Source organism: Hevea brasiliensis, chromosome 12 (assembly GCF_030052815.1).
Source record: "Hevea brasiliensis isolate MT/VB/25A 57/8 chromosome 12, ASM3005281v1, whole genome shotgun sequence".
Classification (NCBI taxonomy): domain Eukaryota; kingdom Viridiplantae; phylum Streptophyta; class Magnoliopsida; order Malpighiales; family Euphorbiaceae; genus Hevea; species Hevea brasiliensis.
In genome coordinates, this window is record NC_079504.1 from 7350500 (window position 1) to 7369857 (window position 19358).

General features: G+C 34.6%; 2 protein-coding genes across 3 annotated transcripts; one reads left to right on the plus strand and one right to left on the minus strand.

Moving 5' to 3' along the window:
• Positions 1–7767: 7767 nt before the first annotated feature.
• LOC131171304 (argininosuccinate lyase, chloroplastic-like) lies at positions 7768–12274 on the plus strand. The gene is made up of 6 exons (XM_058130963.1): positions 7768–8189; positions 8445–8825; positions 9266–9414; positions 10038–10329; positions 10684–10848; positions 11632–12274. Exons 1-6 carry the CDS (start codon positions 7827–7829, stop codon positions 11893–11895), a joined length of 1614 nt encoding a protein of 537 aa, XP_057986946.1. The 5' UTR covers positions 7768–7826; the 3' UTR covers positions 11896–12274.
• Positions 12275–12823: 549 nt separating this feature from the next.
• LOC110637361 (kinesin-like protein KIN-4C) lies at positions 12824–18544 on the minus strand. 2 transcript variants are annotated; one of them, XM_021787414.2, is made up of 12 exons: positions 18206–18544; positions 17687–17803; positions 17476–17610; positions 17279–17359; positions 16887–16958; positions 16681–16774; positions 16562–16593; positions 14589–14662; positions 14356–14418; positions 14104–14245; positions 13527–13931; positions 12824–13319 (listed from the first exon to the last, which is right to left on the minus strand). In XM_021787414.2, exons 1-12 carry the CDS (start codon positions 18350–18352, stop codon positions 13122–13124), a joined length of 1560 nt encoding a protein of 519 aa, XP_021643106.2. In that variant the 5' UTR covers positions 18353–18544; the 3' UTR covers positions 12824–13121. The 2 variants fall into 2 exon arrangements, with proteins under 2 accessions (XP_021643106.2, XP_021643107.2); XM_021787415.2 differs by lacking the exon at positions 17279–17359 and having other exon boundaries at positions 18206–18543.
• Positions 18545–19358: the final 814 nt, after the last annotated feature.

A 19358-nucleotide genomic window follows, 5' to 3' on the forward strand; every position in this document is an offset into this window, starting at 1 on the left:
AGAATCCAAATATAATTTTAGTTTTGCCACGTGGTCTTTAAATTAATTTTTAAAAATCATCAAAGTTTTATATTTTCAAAAAATCGAACCTGATTTCTAAAATCGGAAAAATTTTAAATAATTTCCTAAACTTTAAATAAAATAAAATATTAATATTTACTCACAAAATAATAAATTTAAAAATGTAGGGTGTTACATTTTTATCCTAAAAAAAATTTAGGTATATATTATAAAATAGGGAATTTATAAAAAGAAAAATAACAACTCTCTTCAATGAAAAATCAAAGGTTTTGAATTCCTGTAATGCAATGGACAATAAGCTAAATCAAGTGAATTGGGATTATAAAGGATATAAAATACATGGGCAATTCAAGAAACTGGGTGCTTCCAAGATTTTATCAAAGAAAACAAATAAGGTATATTCTATTAATTAGAGAAGCCTGTTGGAAGGAAGTGGAAATGTAAAAGACTCTTTTTTTTTTCTGAAATGAGGGTAAGAGTTTGTCAGATGAAGGTAAGCAACCATTTCTTGTATGCTTTGAAGTCTAATGAATCTCTCATAATAAACAAAAGGAATGCAGAAATTCCCTTTCTGTGATGTAAAATCTCTTTCTTTTTTGAATTTGTAACTATAAAGAATTAAGAATAATAATTATTTATACCAAGAAAAATTTGGGTTTATAAATTCTTTTAGAAATTGGATTTGAAATCGGACCCGCGATTATAATTCTAGAGTCAGAGTTGCTAAAAATGGATTGAAAGTTGTTTGACTATAATTTTGTGTAACACCCTATATTTTTAAATTTATTATTTTGTGAGTAAATATTAATATTTTCTTTTATTTAAATTTTAGGAAATTATTTGAAATTTTTCAGATTTAAGAAATCGGGTTCGATTTTCCAAAAATATAAAATTTTGATAATTTTTTTAAATTAATTCAAATACCACGTGACAAAACTAAAAATATATTTAGACTCTACAAATTTTTCTGAGTTTTCTAGAATTTTTTTCGGAATTTTTGGGCCTCGTTTTCGGTCTCAAGGCAGAGTAAAAAATTTAAAATTTTGTATCTTGAATCGGACCGGCTGAATCAAACCGGATCGGACCGGTCGAATCGGACCGGCCTTCTTCTTCTTTTCTTCCCTTCCCTGTGCGTCCCGTCCCTCTTCCTCTCTCTCCCGTTTTCTCTCACGCCGCGCCGCCGCCACCCAGCCCTCCCCATCTCGCCAGTGCGCCGCCCCAGCCTTCCCTCCTCGCCGGCCACCTCCTGGAACGCCAGGAAAACGCGCGCGAATCCGCGCGATGCGCAACGCGCTGTTTCGACTTCCCGACAGAAATTTGGCTGATCCGGCCACCGATTGGGCCGGTTTTGTATCAAATACCATCTACACCTCGAGAGCTTTCTATAGACACTAAGAACGCCAAAATCCATTGAGCGGTTTGTCCAATTTTTGTTCGGGAAGTTTTAGCCCATTTTGACTTTTGGGCTAAATTTCTCGCAAACCTTGAACCCCACGAGAAAACGGAGAGTACCAGAGCGCTCCACTCATCGAGAGCTTCGCGGCAATATAAATTTCAAAATTTTTTAACACTGTTTTCTGTGAGTCCCAAGAAACTTCGTAGTGTTTTTCCGAGCATTAAATGAGTTTAGAAAATTTCGTAAAAATTTTATACTAACTCCCGTGTTGTGAGCTTCGTGTAGATACTTTCAATTCGCGGAAATTCGACGGTTGCCCGGGTCTGTGAATTTCCGATCAGACAGACAAACTACCAAAAAAGTCTCGAAATTAGGTCGAGATTTTGGCTACCCCACCGTTGTCAGACGCCTCGAGCGCGTTCCCGAGATCGGAATCAGCATAGGTAAACCCGAACCTTACTTTTTCTTAATTTTCTAGTGCTTGAATGGGATTAAAAATTTATAAAATATTTGTGGAAGCTCAAAAAATTTTGATTCTTTTTGCATTAGCTTAGTAATATTGCTAAGGACCGCGGGGCAAAGTTTTAGAATTTTTAGAGCTTATTTGGATAGTTTTTGGCAAAAGGTCAATTATAAGAACTAAACTGTAATTTTACATCGTGTGATTGATGACTATTTGGATGGACCCAGGAGGGGCTGTGTGATGTGATTGAGTTGTGGATATATAGTTTGTGGATATATAAGTGTGTTTTAAACTCATTTGTAGGTTGGGTAGGTTTAGGTATAGGGGAGACTCTACTGGATTTTCGGCACGACTTAGGACATCTTTGGTCTTTTCTTAGTTTGTATTGAGTCAACTAAATAACTGTAAGAAAATTTTCAGATGAGCCGAGAAAACCTTCTTCCTCCGCCCAGCCGCCACAGTGTGTAACATCCTCATTTTCGTGGTCCGTACGTCCTACTGTTCCGATGGCTAATGCCTACCTCGGAAAGTCGGAATGTCTAAAACTACACTTAATTGATAGTGAGGAAGCATAAAATAATAAAATATGTAATGAGAAAAATTAAGAAAAAATAAAAAAGATAAAATGTGACTAAGTTAAATGAGCCGAACTCGTAGCAATGGGTGACAGCACCGGGAAGTTACGACGATGACCGTTGACTAGTCCTGGACCGCGGGAAATCCAGAAAAATATTTTCGAGACATAATTAAAGGTCTACTAAGGTGTAATTGACATTGAAAATATCAAATAAAATTTAGTAAGTCAATATAAACAAAAATGAAAATTTAAGGTATCGGCGATACAATGAGTAAATCGGTAGCACCGAAAAAGTCCGAATTTGACCCAAAGAGGGGCATTTTGGTCAATTGACACCTGGGGTTGACTTTTGACGTCCATTAAAAATAAGTAATATTAAACATTGAAAATGTCATGAAAAATAAGAAATGAGTACATAATATAAATAGTGGAAGAATTGTGACATAAGTGCAAATTAAGGAACTTTGGATTATTTAAACCATTAATCAAACTTAGTGCTCTACTAAGCATGATTTATGGGACCTATATAAAGCCTTTTGGACAGAATTACATCTCATCTTCATCCTCTCTTCATCCAGCTAAAGTAAATCCACCATTGTTCCTCCATGGCCGAAGCTTCATCAACCTTCATGCACTCCATTTTTAGCCACCTTTCCACACAAATTCCTTCATTAATCTTTGCCTACTCAACTTGGGGAAGCTAGAGGCAGCAAGAAGGAGAGGATTTGATGAAGTTTGATCAAGCACAAAAAGCGTTATTGCTTAATCTTTCCAATTTCCTTTACTAATCCTTGCGTTGGGCTTTGGGTAAGATGAATTGCTAAGAAAATTTAAGAAAAGGATTGAGTATTGGTGAACCTTAGTTTTGACAGCCATGAAAATGCATGGTTAGTGACTTATTCTTATATTTAATAGATGGGAATTAAGGTTGATTAACTTAAATGGAAGTTGTGGTAAGTTAATATCTAAGTATGTGTATGTTGGTGCTTGAATTAAGGGTTTAATAGTGGGACTTTGATGCCTTAGTAAACTGTCATGTTTAGCAGCCTATAATATCATGAATTTGTGTGTGTGAATATGAAGTTCATTAATGAAATATGATAGTATTAAATTGTGGGTAGCATGTGTAGTTGATATTGAGGTATGAGTATATAGAAGTGTATGTGAAATATTAATATTGAGATATGTTGAATTTTGATGGAAGTGAATGGTGAACTTGAATGGTGTATTGTGTACATTGAGCACTTGAGTGTTCTGCCCAAAATGTTTGCTGGAATTGTGTACAAGATATATAGAAGTGCCATGATTAAATGTTGAAGTATTGGGAGGAGGAGGATTGTCAAAATTGAAAGTGTAATGTTCAAATGCAGGTTGTGTATGTTAGCAGCACTTAAATTAGGTCATAAGTGCAAAACTGTGAACCCAATTGGTATAAGATCAATGGGGGGTGAAACTAGACACTAAATAGGCCAACTTTCATGTAGAAATATTGCTAGAATTCTGCCTAGAAACTGACCTTAAAAATAACCACATCTGGAATGGCAACCTTGCAAACCCAGATTTTTGATCATATAACAGTACTCATTTGGATGACCATAACTCACTCAAAACAGGTCCAATTGACCTGAAATTTTTACCACTTATAGCTTAGACATAGAGCTACAATTCTTATGAAGACACCAAAGCCCAGAAATGGCCAGAACCAAGTCAAATAGCTTGCACAAATTCGGGTATCAAAACTGCCAGAACTAAAAGTGACCTAAAATGGACCAAATTTTGCACTAAAGGTGCAATCTATCCAGCTTTAGTAAATTGACCATATCTTGGTCTATACAACTCAAAATGACCTAAAATTTTGTCCCAGGTGCAATAAGACATAGAGCTACAATTTTGCTTCTTTGGCCAGAAGCTAAAAACCAAGAGAAGTAGGACTTTAAGCTAGACCAATCTAGCACACAAAAATTAAGAACTTGACATTTACATACAATGATGCTTGAAGTAATTTGGCAATGAATGCCAACTTGTAAATATGGTAAATTGCACCATATTGGTCGCATATTGAAATAAAAAATGTAACAGATTGGTAATATTAAAATTTATTCCCCTATAGTGCATTAAGGGTCAACATTATAGGTTGACTAAGGAAAGCAATAGTATTAAATAAATTAATTATTGAACCTTATTGTCAGAGACGGTTTAAACGAGTACTGAAACACTTTAAATTGTGTATTTCAGTTAGCAAAGACTCAGGGAAGGAGAAGAAAACACTGAGTCAGGGCCAAGAGGTTACTCTTCAAAGGTTTGTGCACAACTAGTTTTTAATTGATTTTGTTCTGAATATTTCATATGATTAAATGAAGTTATTTTCCTTATGTAATATGTTTATCAAGTATTGGATTTAATTCAATGATTATTGAAATTATTATAGTATGTATGAATTTAGCTTTGTAAAATGGTATTTCAACAAGCATTAAGCATTGTTGTGGATTAAATAAATTATATTTTGAAAAATTGTGATAGAAAATGTTTTGAATTGTGATGGGCAAATTGCATGGAAAACACAAATTTATGTTTTGAATTGTGATGAGCATAAAAATTATTAGATATTGGAATTAACTTTGAATTGAATTGTATTGTAATTTATGCTAACAAAAAGGACAAAGAGATTGATAATATTATTTTATATCTCACTATAGATGCTTGACTAGGTTATTACATGTCTTTCTCATTTATTGAGGAGACAATGGAGTTAGTTTTGTTTTGATTACCATGGTACGTGCACAGGCTTAGATTCTCCTCTCATTAGAGGTTAGATCTAAGTTTTTATGTTATGGCCATTTCGGAAGTTTCATTATTATGATGTGTACTGTGCACGATGATTCGACCTCCCTAACCATAGGGAGTTAGAATCCGATTCGACCTCCCCGACCATAGGGAGTTAGAATCATCCCGAAGATGGCCCTTGCGGATTAGTCTTGCATAGTTAGTGAGATAAAGAATGGTTTTTGAATAGTAAATAATTGTGATTTTAATTATGATTTATGTATAATTGATTTTGTTGGAATTACCTTAAATGTTTAGTTATGATTTGATAAATTGAATTTCGTGATCAAAGTCATTTCATACAAATTATTTATGTTATTGGCAATGAATAATTTGATTTTTGGAATTTGATGAGTATCCTGATTTCCAGATTATTTGCTGTAATTTTGCTAAGGTATATTGAACTATGTTTTAAGTTATAGTTGTGCAACACTGAGTTCACTACTCAGCGATAACTTTGTATGCTGTCGCAGGTGAAAAGAGCATAGAGCAGTTGAGTAAGCTTCTTTGAAGACACATTCAGATCAGCTCCAGGTATATTATAGGTATACTCATGTACATAGGTTTTGATGTATGCATGTAATAATATGTATGTAAATTATTTGAGCAGTTGTATAAAAACTCTTGTAAAATATTTTGGTATGTAATTAAATGTAAATTATTGTAAATGTAAATTTGAGATTTCATTTACCTAAATAGTTTTGTAATATTAATTTTGAGTCTTGTAATCAATAAAATGTTTATTTCATGATGAGGTTGGTTTGAAAATAAATTGATTTGATTATTGAGATTGAATTGTGAGATGAAATGAAGTTTATTGGAGTTGTATTTGAGAAATTATATCGGAAGTGTGTTTCTTTGCATGTTTTGAAGAACTGTTTTATCAAAATTCAGCCGGCACTCTGCCGAATTTTTGAAAAATTTTTATAACACTAGATTTTAATCGATGATTTAAATTTCATGAAAATTGATTTAAAATCCCTTGTAGTATATTTAATGGGTTACCGGTATGCGAAGTACTGTAATTCATTAGATGTACTACGGGATCATGTTATATCTTACGGAGGAGTAGGGTGTGACACAGTGACTGCTGTTAAGTCTATGAGTAAAATATTAATTTTAATTATAATTTCGATATTATTATATGTTCAAGTATGCTCATGCATCACTTATATGTATACATCTATGTAGTTAAACTCCAGGCACGTTTTATGTTGCATTCACAACTGTTAAAGTACCATGGATATTGTTGTGGTAATTTGGAGCAGTGTGCATGCATTGGCGTGCATGTGATGTGGTGTTGGCTATGGACAGGACGGGTAGACACGGCTTGAGATCTTCGCTGGGACCCGGTCCTTCGGGGTAGACACGGCTTGAGTTCTTCGCTGGGACCCCGATTTGGTTTATTAAGTGAAAGTCCGAGCTTGAGTTTTTCGCTGGCACAGGTTGGATTAAGAAAGCTGTATAGGGGATCAGCTCCCATATATGTATTATTTGACATTATCGGGTGTGTGAGTGCTCTAAATTACCTTTTTGCTGTTATGATGTAAAAATATTACCGATGTTGTATTTCACTCTACAGGGTGCATTAGTTTAAGATAGTTATAGAAATTATGGTTAAAATTAATATTTTACTCTCTGAGTCGAACGCTCACTCCTGTTCATTATTTTTCAGTCTACAGGAGGATTATTGTTGTGGTTAACCTGCTTTTCTCCTTCGCAGGTTGTTTGTTAATGTTTGTGTAACTCTGTTAACTTCTAGAATTCCGCATATGTTAGAAATATTCATTTGATTTGAGTCTGTAATATAATTACCATGTTGGACCTGTAAACTTATTATATGTGTGTATGTTGGACTGGATGAGGGAGCTGAGCTCCCATTTATTTTTATGACATTTGAGTATGTGGAGGGTGAGCTGAGCTTCCCAATTGATTATATATTGTGTTTACAGGTCGGGTGAGTCAAAAACTCCCCGTTGAAAGGTCTATTTTATGGCTGGACTCTGTCCCGTTGAATTCTTGAAATTGGGCCCAAATGGGCCTTAGAGTTGGATTGAGAAATAGTTAGGCTTACTACGGGCTTCGGGAGTTTTAGGCTGGCCCAGGTCCTAGTGCCGATCCGGCCCATATGTTGGGTCGTGACATTTTGATTCGATTTCGAGTTCAATTATTATATTAATTCAGTTTAGTTTTGATCAAATGTGATAATAATAATATTTTAAAATGAAAGTTTTAATTTTGATACAAATAAGATAAATTAATTTAAATTCAGTTTTAATCAATCAAATTTGATCAGTTTTGATTTTAAATTAAATTAATTCAATTACAATTTGAAATCAAACCGTGGGATTTTAGATTAGCGATAGGTCAACGAAAAGACAGTAACATAAGGTTGGCCCAAAACATTTAGAGCCTTTTAGGCCCAAAGCTCATTCTCCTCTTGTCCGCCCGCGGAAAAAGCCTGAACACAAATGGAGTAATTCCCGTACAAAAATAAGAACCCTGCCAAACACTACCTATTCTCTCTCTCGGTAGCCGTCTCCAGAATGAGATCGCACTCGCTTCTACTCTCCACTTCACTGAACCCACTCCACTGCTCTTCACCTGCAACCTTCTTCTCTACCCAAAACACACCCACTTGCCCGCCTTTTGTTTCTTTCACGCTTCAGACTAAATCCAAGGAAAGGTTGGAAGGTTTGTGCATCATTAGAGCTATGGGTGGGTCCTCTCAACCTGAGATTGAAACCAAGGAAAAGCATAGTAAGGAGGCCAAGTTGTGGGGTGGAAGATTCAAAGAAAGCGTCACCGACGCCGTAGAGAAATTTACAGAGTCCATTTCCTTCGATAAGCAGCTCTATAAGCACGATATAATGGGTAGCAAGGCCCATGCTTCTATGCTGTCCCAACAGGTTTTTTTTTTTGTTTGTTTGTTTCTTTTTTTTCTTCGAATAGTTTTTGAGAATTGTTTGTTTTCTGAGAAAATGTGGCGGAGAAGCAGAGAGAAAAAAACAAAACTTTGAGTTTGATGTGTATTTTTGCTTATGTCATTCGTTTGCCCTGAAAATTCAGTGTGAACCCACAACGAAATGTTTGCAAATTTGTTAACTTTTTGTTGGTTTTAGATGATATCCATTTTAATCTAATGCATATGATTGTATATTTAGGGATTGATAAGTATCAGTGATAGGGATAGTATTCTACAAGGTCTTGATGAGATTCAGAGACGCGTTGAAGCTGGTGAATTTGTGTGGAGAACAGACAGGGAGGATGTGCACATGAACATTGAGGCTGCACTTACTGATATGATTGGTGAGCCAGCGAAAAAGCTTCATACTGCTCGGAGCAGAAATGATCAAGTTTTGACTGATTTTCGTTTGTGGTGTCGTGATGCAATTGATAGAATCATTGCATCTATCGAATATCTACAAGTTGCACTAGTGACTTTGGCTTTGAACGAGGAGGGACTCATTGTTCCTGGTTATACACATTTGCAGCGGGCGCAGCCTGTTTTATTGCCACATCTTCTGTTGGCTTATGTTGAGCAGGTGATTATTATTCTGTATATTTATTTTCTAATGCTCTTGCGCATTTGTTTGCCAAGAAACAAGATTTTCATGATCTGGCTGAGATTTGTAATTGGGGCTTATTGATTTTAGTTGCTGGCGAAAATATCTCATTCATGTTTATAAGATCCAAGCTCACAGTAGAAGGATTTACTATGTTAGCTAACAAAAGAGCAAAGGACATACACCCTAATCATCCATGGACAAATCTTCAACAGGAAATTTCTTTAGACTCCTTAAATATCAACTTGATGTTTTTGATATCCCTCTGTGGGACATATCAAATTATAGGTTTGTTTACTTTGGAATAAATTACCAACATTGTTATTACCAACCAAAACAGATCTCAGGTGATTTTATTTAAATTACTCCTGGCGTCTTCACAGAAGATAAATTAAAATTTCTGTGATGTTGTCTTGTAGCTTGATCGTGATGCTGGTCGTTTGATCGATTGTAGAGCTAGGCTGAACTTCTGCCCCCTTGGTGCATGTGCATTGGCTGGCACTGGTCTACCCATTGATAGGTTTATGACTTCTAATTCTCTAGGATTCACTGCTCCATTGAGGAACAGGTATGCATACAATCTTTGATAATTTTTCTTTCTGTGATGTCAAATTTGGCATTTTTGGCCATCTAGCAACAACCATAAATATATTTTGGTTCCTCAATCCATGGGGAGTCTAAAAAATAGCATCGATTGCAAATGAAATGGCATTTTTTTTTGTTGTTCTTTGGGCAAGGCCTGTGTTATTGGTTTCTGATTTATATACCCAAGTCTCTTCTTCCTTTTGCTCTTCTTACTTACACATCATGTGATACAACTATGGCTACACGTTGATGGTTCTGTAATGATTCTCTATGGCATCGTTCTGATGGTCTAATTGCAAGCTTTTGCTTGATGGTTAATGCTTTCTTTGTGAAAGCTTTTCAATTTTTATTTTGTCACACTTTTTAATTTTTATGCATCTGATTTAGTAGCACTAGATCTAGAGGTAAAATAAAATGCTTTTGAGAAGGCAACATTTTATCTGTGTCTCCATATGATATCAGTTATTGTCCCTGCCAAGTCTGCCAATTGTGGATTGGTGGACTATTTTATTTGTGTCTCATTGAGATAATATATCCTATTATCTTGTGTAATTCTTGGTATCTAGCTTCCATGGGTAGTTGGTTATGCTTAATTTTTTTTCATAGTATCGATGCTGTTTCAGACCGAGATTTTGTCTTGGAGTTTCTTTCCGCTAATTCCATCACAGCCATTCATCTTTCTCGGCTGGGTGAGGAATGGGTTTTGTGGGCATCAGAGGAGTTTGGGTTTATCACACCAAGTGATTGTGTTTCAACTGGAAGCAGCATAATGCCTCAGAAGAAAAATCCAGATCCCATGGAACTTGTTCGAGGAAAGTCTGCTAGAGTCGTTGGAGACCTGGTTACTCTCCTCACATTGTGCAAAGGGCTTCCACTTGCTTATAATCGTGATTTGCAGGTGGATATTATGCATTAATTTAATTGTTTAATGATGAAATACTAGAGGATCAACATTATATATTGCCGAGAAAACAACAAACCATTCAGTTATAGATGCTTTGGCTATTCAAGTCTGTTGCTCTTGCTCTACGCAAGACTTACTTCATCTTGTTTTGATCTTTAGATTTGTGCATTTGCATGGTTTTCACCTTATTAAATTTATGCAGTTCCATGCAAACTTTTGCCACTGTCATCCTTACATTTTTTAATTTTCTTCTAGCAATTTTAAACTTGTTGAAGTTCGATTCAAGTCTTTTTTTATTTTTATTTTTTTTGAGTTTGATTCAAGTACCCCCCATTTTATTTGAGACAGGAAGATAAGGAACCTGTATTCGACAGCGTGAAGACAGTTATAGGGATGCTTGAAGTTTCAGCCGAATTTGCACAGAACATTACCTTTAATCATGCGAGAATTAAAAAGGCTTTGCCAGCTGGCCATCTTGATGCCACAACACTTGCTGACTATCTTGTGAAGAAGGCAAGTAATAGTCAACAATCTTTTCCACTGCTTAGAAGAGCTTATGTTTTTTCAACTTTCAATTGTTCAGCATGATTAGAAATGCATCACCCTAATGTAGTTAGAGTTTTAGAGAAATCCTGCTTGGTTTTAAGTGCATATGGAATCATTGATATCAAAGGCCTTAGAGTTTCTGGTCTGAGATGTGTATCTGCAATCATATGCATGGATTTATTTAATATCGAACTAAATGCCTACCAAGAATTCTTCTCAAAAATTACAAATCCAAAATACTTTATGAAGAGAGTTTCTGTAGATAGGTGTTTTCAAAATTGTTTTCTCTCTTGTTATGAACTCGAGTGTTCCTTTAGAATAAGTAGAGTAATTTGAGAAGGAACAAGTTGTTGCGACATAAAACAGGGGAAAGATGGTCATAAAACAATGCCTGTATGTTTCAGACACTCAGGATAGATATCATTGAAAGCAGATAATCCTGGATGGTGACTGACACGAACATGAGCAGTGATATTAACATTGTCATTTGTTTAAAGTGCTATGTTGAGCACTCCGGTAGTAAGCCTGTGTTTTAGTATTGCTTCTGTTTTAGACGGTAACTCATCCCAAGGTTTCAATATTCCCAAGTCCCAACTATCTGCATTCTGCTTGTCTATCACAATTAATTTTCTGCTTTTATGCCAGAAGCATGATTGTTAATAGTTGCTCCACAAGTTTTAATGCCCACTTCTCTGAAATTCATGATCCTTTTCCTCGGTTTGACAAAAGTTCTTCTGTGTTATTCTACAGGGAATGCCTTTCAGAACTTCCCATGATATAGTTGGAAGGTCTGTTGCCTTGTGTGTTTCAAAGAACTGTCAGCTTGAGGATCTAAGTCTTGATGACTTGAGAAGTATAAGTCCAATTTTTGAGGAGGATGTATATGAGTACGTTGGAGCAGAAAATGCTGTTAAGAAATTCTGCTCATATGGTTCCACAGGTTCTGCTTGTGTTGCTGGTCAACTTGACTACTGGGTTGCCAAACTTAACATTAGCAGAAGCAGATCTCATTAATAAACATGCTGGAGGTTTTAGTCAGAGTTGTTTGCCAGGCTTTTGAAGCCATTTTTCAAGGACTTGGAAAACTAGGACGGTGGGCATCTGGTTGATGCAGTTCTATAGTGAGCATCTGGTTGATGTGATGGTGGAACGAGCACTTTAGATTTGAACATCACCAAGAAGTGAGGAATATCATGAGCAGGAGCTAAATTATTCATCGTGCAATTTTAAGTGACCAAATTGTGTGTTGTATTAGAAGAATTAAACACTTGATGTTGATGGAGATTTATGTGGTCTTGCCTTGTCTAGTTCATTCATCTTTTACTGCCAAGTTCACTTGTTAGCTGTGTGCATCGTCTAATAATTTCTGAAGGTCTTTCTAGCTTTATCTCAATGAACTGATGCAATAATTTTCAAGATCTACTAATAAGAGATGCTTGTCTATATTAATTTAGGCAGGTCTTTTGAGGCATTGGTAATATATAGGTCATTAACAGAATGGTAGACGCAAGCTAATTCTAGTTATACGAAGTAGTTATCTGTTTCTTAACGCTTGAAAGCAATACAAGCAGCCTGTAAACTAAGGGAGAAACGAAAGAGATTTCCCATTGAACTGCTCTATAGAAAGGGAACAGGACAGACAAGAATGGTTATTGACAAGCCAAAATCAACTTTACCTAATCATGTATCGTAGGCATGTCTAAGGGCCTGTTAAAAAATAATTAAAAATTAAATTTAATTAATTTTAGTCATAAGAATACTAAAATAATAAAATAGTATTTTTTAAACTGTTTTTCTCAAAAGTATTTAAAAGGGTGTTTTTCTTCAGAAAAATAGTTTCAGACTCCAAAATTTAACGACAAACATGACTTAAAATGTCTACAAAGACCATGTAAACCAACAACCCAATTTCACAAAGCAATGGTTTAAAACAAGTCACTCATAAAAGCATGGAACTTCAATTGTAGTGCACCATTTTTTTTATTGGCATCCACTTGCCATCTCTCCATCTCAAACCAAAAATAATTCTTATAAAGGGGTCCCCAATCTCACACTTGAAACAATTCCTCCTGTTGTATCCCTATTATCTCAACTTTCAGTTCTTGGTGAGCTCTATACATCTCAACATTCAACGTAAAAGCCACTATTCTCATTTAATGTTTTAAACTGTAGAACTGAATTTCTTAGAGCAGGCACACCAGGTGTTTTAAAACAAATTTATTAAGCACGTCCTTCTCTGTTTAAGTATCTGTTTTTGGGACTACTGATCGCTTGGCCCTGGTTAACCTTGTAGGAATATCTGCCAGAGAAGCTTTGTCTGCTTTTTTTGGGCCTTCAGCAATTTCAAGCACTGAGAAAGAAGGATCTACAATATCAACCTGGGTGACTGTTTTGTTCTCTCTCATTTTCTGGTCAGGTTTTATAGGACTGGAAATGACCTGTAGATATTTAGATTTCTGTTAGAACCCAACGGAGGAAAAAAAAATAATAAAGCAAGATAACAAAAGATAAAGCAAAAGAAATGGGAGACTATTCACTTCAAAATAATTGCTGCCCACAGAAACTACGGAAATAACTTCGTATGGAAAGGCTAAAACAGAGGACAAGAATTAAAAGTAAAGTGGGAAAAGGGAATGGGGGCGTACAAGAGTATTTCCAATTTCAGACAAAGGCTTCCTTATCCGTGCACAATCATTGTTAACCTCAGCAGATTGAGAAGTGACAATGGCTTTCTCAGTTTCTGAGGTGTCTGCAACATGCACCAAGTCACTAGCCACCTTTTGTTGCAGCGAGTCATCCACCTTGATAGAGAGAACTCCTCTGTTACTGCACTTAGAGGCCGCACAACCACATCCTGTCCCACAGCCGCTAGCTGCAGCCCGACATTCGCATTTTGATGTCTTGCACAGGGATTTTTTACTGCAAGAACAGCACACCCTTGGTGTAAATTTCCCCGACATAGCATTACTTCCTCCAGAACATTCAGATTCAGGCGTGTCCATAAACTCAATACTGCTTCCAACAGAAACAGAAGATCTAACGAGATCCACCTAATCAACAAAATGTCACAATTAGATCCATATTTTTGCGACTAAAAGGTAAAATTTATTAAGTTTGCTAATGAACTGAGGGTTTCTCTTTGATTAGAGCTCCCATAGCATATAAAACCCCGTTGAAAGATCAAGAAAAAGCAACACATGGCAGCCAGCCAAATGCACTTACGTCTTGCTTCTTTGCATGAACTTGTGCCTTTGGCATTCCCAGTTGATTAATCAAATTACTTAGCCTGACTACTTCTTCCTTCAGGTCTCTCAGCTCTGAATCCCTCACTTTGCTGTCAACTTCTTTTTCCTGTAACAGGTACCTTAACAACAGGTTCAAATAAAGTCTTTTAGCATTTGGCCTTCATTTATAAACACTGACAAGGAGGAAAAATGGTGCAACCTTGGAAAAGATTCAGCAACTAAATGTTACCTAAAATTTTCTTGCCTTAGTGTTTCTGCTTCTTCCTCGAACTTTCTAACCTCATCAGCCATCCTAGCCAAATGCATTGAATAAATTTTATGATAAACACTTAAAAGGCAGAAAACATGTTTGAAAGTTTAATAACACAGCAAACACAAATGGTAGAAAACTAAGTAAAATGACCAAAATATTTTCAGTGTACTCTAGTTAATCTACCATTGGATAAAACTACAAGAACTTACTCTTCCATTTGACGGTCATATTCAGAGCGTATTTCCTCCACCCTTGCTGCAATTTTGAGCTCCAGCTCTATTGCCTGCACCAGTACCATGTCAAGAGGGATATGAGAATATATAGGTCGAGCAACTGAATTACCATATCATTCTGCAGGAATAAAACATCTATATCTATATCTATCTATGTAATAAATATAATAAAGTTGGTCTCAAAATAAATTTCACTAGAAAGTGACATTCTATTAGATTTTTTTTATTTGTCCATTTTACCCCTATTCCCCTAGCAATTTTACAACACAATTGAGACACGTGAAATAGCATTTAGTACAAAAAATTATGACAAAGTTATAATTTAATAAATACTAGGAAAACAAAGAGTGTAGCTATAAATTATCTAAACCAAAGTCACCTCTTTATTATGCATTATAATTATAAAACCATGTAGTTAGCTCTTTATAATAAAATAATTTATGACAATGATTACAATTTAATTAATATTACCCACCTCCAATGTCCAGCCAAGTTTTTCTCTCAAACCAAACAAATGATATTTTAGTAACCACTGAATCAAAATACGATGAACAACAATTTGCTTAAATATCATTAAGTTAATCATCAAATAAGAATTTATTTATATATTTTATTGGCATCTTATTCTTATTTTTTTATATTCATTTTCAATCTATATTTTTTCTGCATTTTTATTTTCTTTATTTTTTTACGGTTTCTTTTATAAATATTTCTTAAAACATTTCAAATAAATTATATATATAAGAGAGATGTTATATAGCTATATATTTATTCAATTAAATAATATACTGACAATAATTATACCCGCGTAATGCACATGCAAAAGCCTAGGTACACATAACTCTGAAAAACCCCCAACTACAATTCTATGCATATATATAACTTGGAGATCAACCCAACATCACAATCTTATTTCTAGAAGGGCAAAATATTATTATATGATGATATTTTTGAACCTTAAATTTGAATAAAAAAATAAAATAGAGTTGAGGAAAAAAACATTGAACCTGAGAACCAGAGCTGCAACTTAAGGAAAAAATACTTCGCAATTATCAGTGAAAACATCTTCTCATTTACATTATTTTTCATTCAAATAAACCATAGTAACAAAGGTGTTTGCATCCAGATTCTAGAAAATTTAAACCAAAAAGGGATATTAGTGACATATTGGCACTAATACTACTATTTTATAATTACATTAGCCAAATCATTCCAGGGCCAATGGATTTAGAAATGATATTATGGATTAGAAGCAAGTACCGAAACTGTTGCTGGTACGCCAGGTGGGCTAGCAAGCAGACTATGAAAACAAATCTATGTGCAAAGACGTCAAAACCACTACAAGCACATCAAAATAGGAGCGAGCATTATTCGATTTAAATAGAAAAATTAAATCGAACTGTCCTAATTTGGTAATTTGATTCGATTTTTGATATAATTCGGTTCGATTCGATTTTATATTTTAAAAATTTTGGTTATTTCAGTTCGGTTCAGTTTTGAAGAAAAAAAATTGATTTGAACCGAACCAAACCAAATAGTATTTTTTATTTTTGAATTAATTTATTTTTATGAGAAATTTATGAATTATATATAATTTTATATATATAAATTGCTTAATTTCATTGATTAATGATTATAAGGTTCAAACTAAAGTTATAATCAAACCAAATAACTTGAAAATCAAGTCTAAATTAAAAAATAAGCAAATTTGGAACTGATCAATTTGAACCGAATCAAAATAAAGCGATTCGGTTCGATTCGATTTTTCATTTATTTCAGTTCGATTCTAAAATATAGTAATTCGATTTTGGTAATTTAATTCGGTTCGGTTTGGTTTGAACCGAATGCTCAAACCTACACCAAAGCACTTCAAAATGGCAACGCATTATTTACATATCAGTAAGTCCAAGAGTAGACATTATTTGGCAATTCTATTGCATTATGCATACCTGAATTCGAGAACCGCTGCCGCTTTTAGAACCTATATGAGATATGGAAATAAGGAAAAGTTAATAAAATCACAATTAAACAGACATAAACAAACTGCACCAAACAGTGGTTCCCTAACCAGAAGTTTTGTGAGAGGAAGCCTTTCGTGATTCTATTAGCTCTTTTAGCCGTTTAGTAGCCATAGCAGCTTCTTCTGTCTTTCGCTGCAATACCTGATGTAAAAGTACGAGAAATTGGGAGAATGGTTCTATAGAAGTTATCTGTGGACTACATAAAAGAAGCATCAAAGGGGAATGTACAAACTTAGAAGGTACATCAACTTACCAGCTTCTGTTTCTCATTTAGAGCCAGCAGCTTACGCATTTCATAATTATTCCTCCTTTGCTCTTTCTTAAGCTGTAAAGAACGAATATGAGTCAGGATGCTGCTTTACGCATGCTAGGAGTGTCAGAAAGCAGAAGAAAAAAAAAAAAAACTATGTTTATGCTTACATATTAGATATAATTAATTGAGCATATAAAAGTGCGCAACTGAACTGATGGAATTTAATAAACATGAAACTGAGGCATGAGACTTCAAGCATCCAGAATAAAGAGATGTCAAAACAGATTACACGTCCCTGAATATCAGCTATTACATTCCCAAGACACATTGCACTGCAAAAACAACTACATACGCAAGACTGACTAATCAAGTCATCAACAAAAGCCACATGCCTGAAGAACTTCTTTCTCCAACGAAGCCTTTGACAGCCTGAACTGCACAGACTCTAGCTTGATCTTGCAAAGAAGATGGACCTTTAAGGGGAAAAGGGGGAAAGGAAGGCAAAATTAACACAAGTAGTGTAGAAAATACGCAAATAATTCATTTACATGGGCATATTTGATATATAGCAGAAAAAAAAAAAAATCACCTTTTGAGCCTTTAATCTCTGAATTTCATCCTGAGTTAAGACCCATGCCTCACCATTTTTCTGTTTTGGTGATGAGTTTCGCTTTTGTGCTGAAAGCTGGGAACGTCCGCCCAGTCTCTTCTTCATTTCCATAACCTGAATAGATATATTTATTATACTATTGCAAATGCTGTTAGAGAACATATGATTGGAGTGCAAATCAAAGATCTACCTGTTTCTCCAGGACATGCAACTTTTGAGAATCATCATCTTCCTTCGTCTTTCGAAGGTCATCAACCGAAGTGGGTGAAACATTAGGTAGCTTGTGCTTCGGTTCCTCGATCACCCTCTACCAATTCAGAGGAAAATTAAACTAATCTTACCTCACAAAATGGGTTAAAGAACACATTTACGCAAAATTCGTACTCTCAAGAAATGTACTTAATATTTGCAGATTTCTCGCCGCGAAGAGAAAGTAGATTGAAACATTTTCATTTTCATTTTCAAGGTAAAAAATAACCAAAATGTTTTAACCTTCAGAAAAACAAATGAAAAGCTGAAATTCCTCAGATCTAAATAGCTAGATAGAGCAGAATAAGATTTTTCCTACACTTTCTCGTGAGACAATCAGATTCAAATTCCTCACACCACAAATAAAATAAGATTTCCATAAGTTAATAATAACATTAAGACAAATAAAAGAAAAATGAAGGAAAGATGAAGTAATAGTAATATGAAACTGAAAAGTCACCTTAAGAGCTTCGTTTTCTTTCTCCAAATCATCAACTCTCTTCTCATTAAGCTGCTGCTGCTCTTGTGGCTTATCATCACCAGTGGCTGGTGATGACGAGGAATCGGCAGTGCTTTTTCGCTTCGATCGGCGATTCGGCTTTTTCATCTTCTCCAACCAAAGGTAAAGACTCTACTAGCGGTGATCTGATCTAGAGTCGAGACAGTTCTTCCTTTAAAACAAGCGACACATTGCTTTGCCAATCAATGGCGAATTTTTTTAAATTTGTAGCGTTTCCCTCTTCTTTATCACAAGCCAATGCTGCGGTGTTCTTCCATCAGTCGTTATTCAATTTGGGCCTTTCGCTGCCTCAGGGCTTTTCTGTCGATTCACTGAGCTTATTTTGTACGCGAATAGGGCTTCATCGGGTCCAACGGTTTGGGTTGGCTAGGCAGCAAAGTGGATGACGGGTAAATTGGAAATCAAATCGGCCGATGATAATTGAGGCTGAATTTGGACGGAAATTCTTTTTTGTTGACAAAATTAAATTTGAGGGATTATTGTATTTTAAAATAATAGGGACCAACTTTTAATTTTTATCAAACTTCAAAGATGATTCTATAATTTCTTTCTTTTTAAAAAGAAAATTATTATTATTTAATTCATATATTTTAATAAAATTAATTATTAATCACTATATTTTTTAAAATATACTATATAATCTCTATATTTAACTTTCGTTAAATTGTTTAATTCATTTATTAATTTTTTTTAGTTCATGTCAATCAAACTATTATATAGTTCTTCTATTTTATTGAAATTAATTAATCGGTCATTATCTTATGAAAAATACATTAAGAATTTCTATAATTTGATTATGTTAACTTTTTAGTCCATCTGATTATTTTTATACCTAAACTATCTTGACTCTCGCCCTTTTATTTTTCTATTACCATCCTTATTTTTTTCGCCCTATATTTATTCTCTTTTATACCCACACTCATTTTTCCCATTCATTACTTATTTGTTTTTCATCTTATGATAAAATATAAAATAGTATAAGCTGAGAAAAAGGTTTATTAGTTTCCTTATATCTCAAAGTGATCAAAGTAATAATTTAGAAAAATTATTTTCAAAAGAGAAAATATAAAAATGATGTACAGGGTTTAAATAA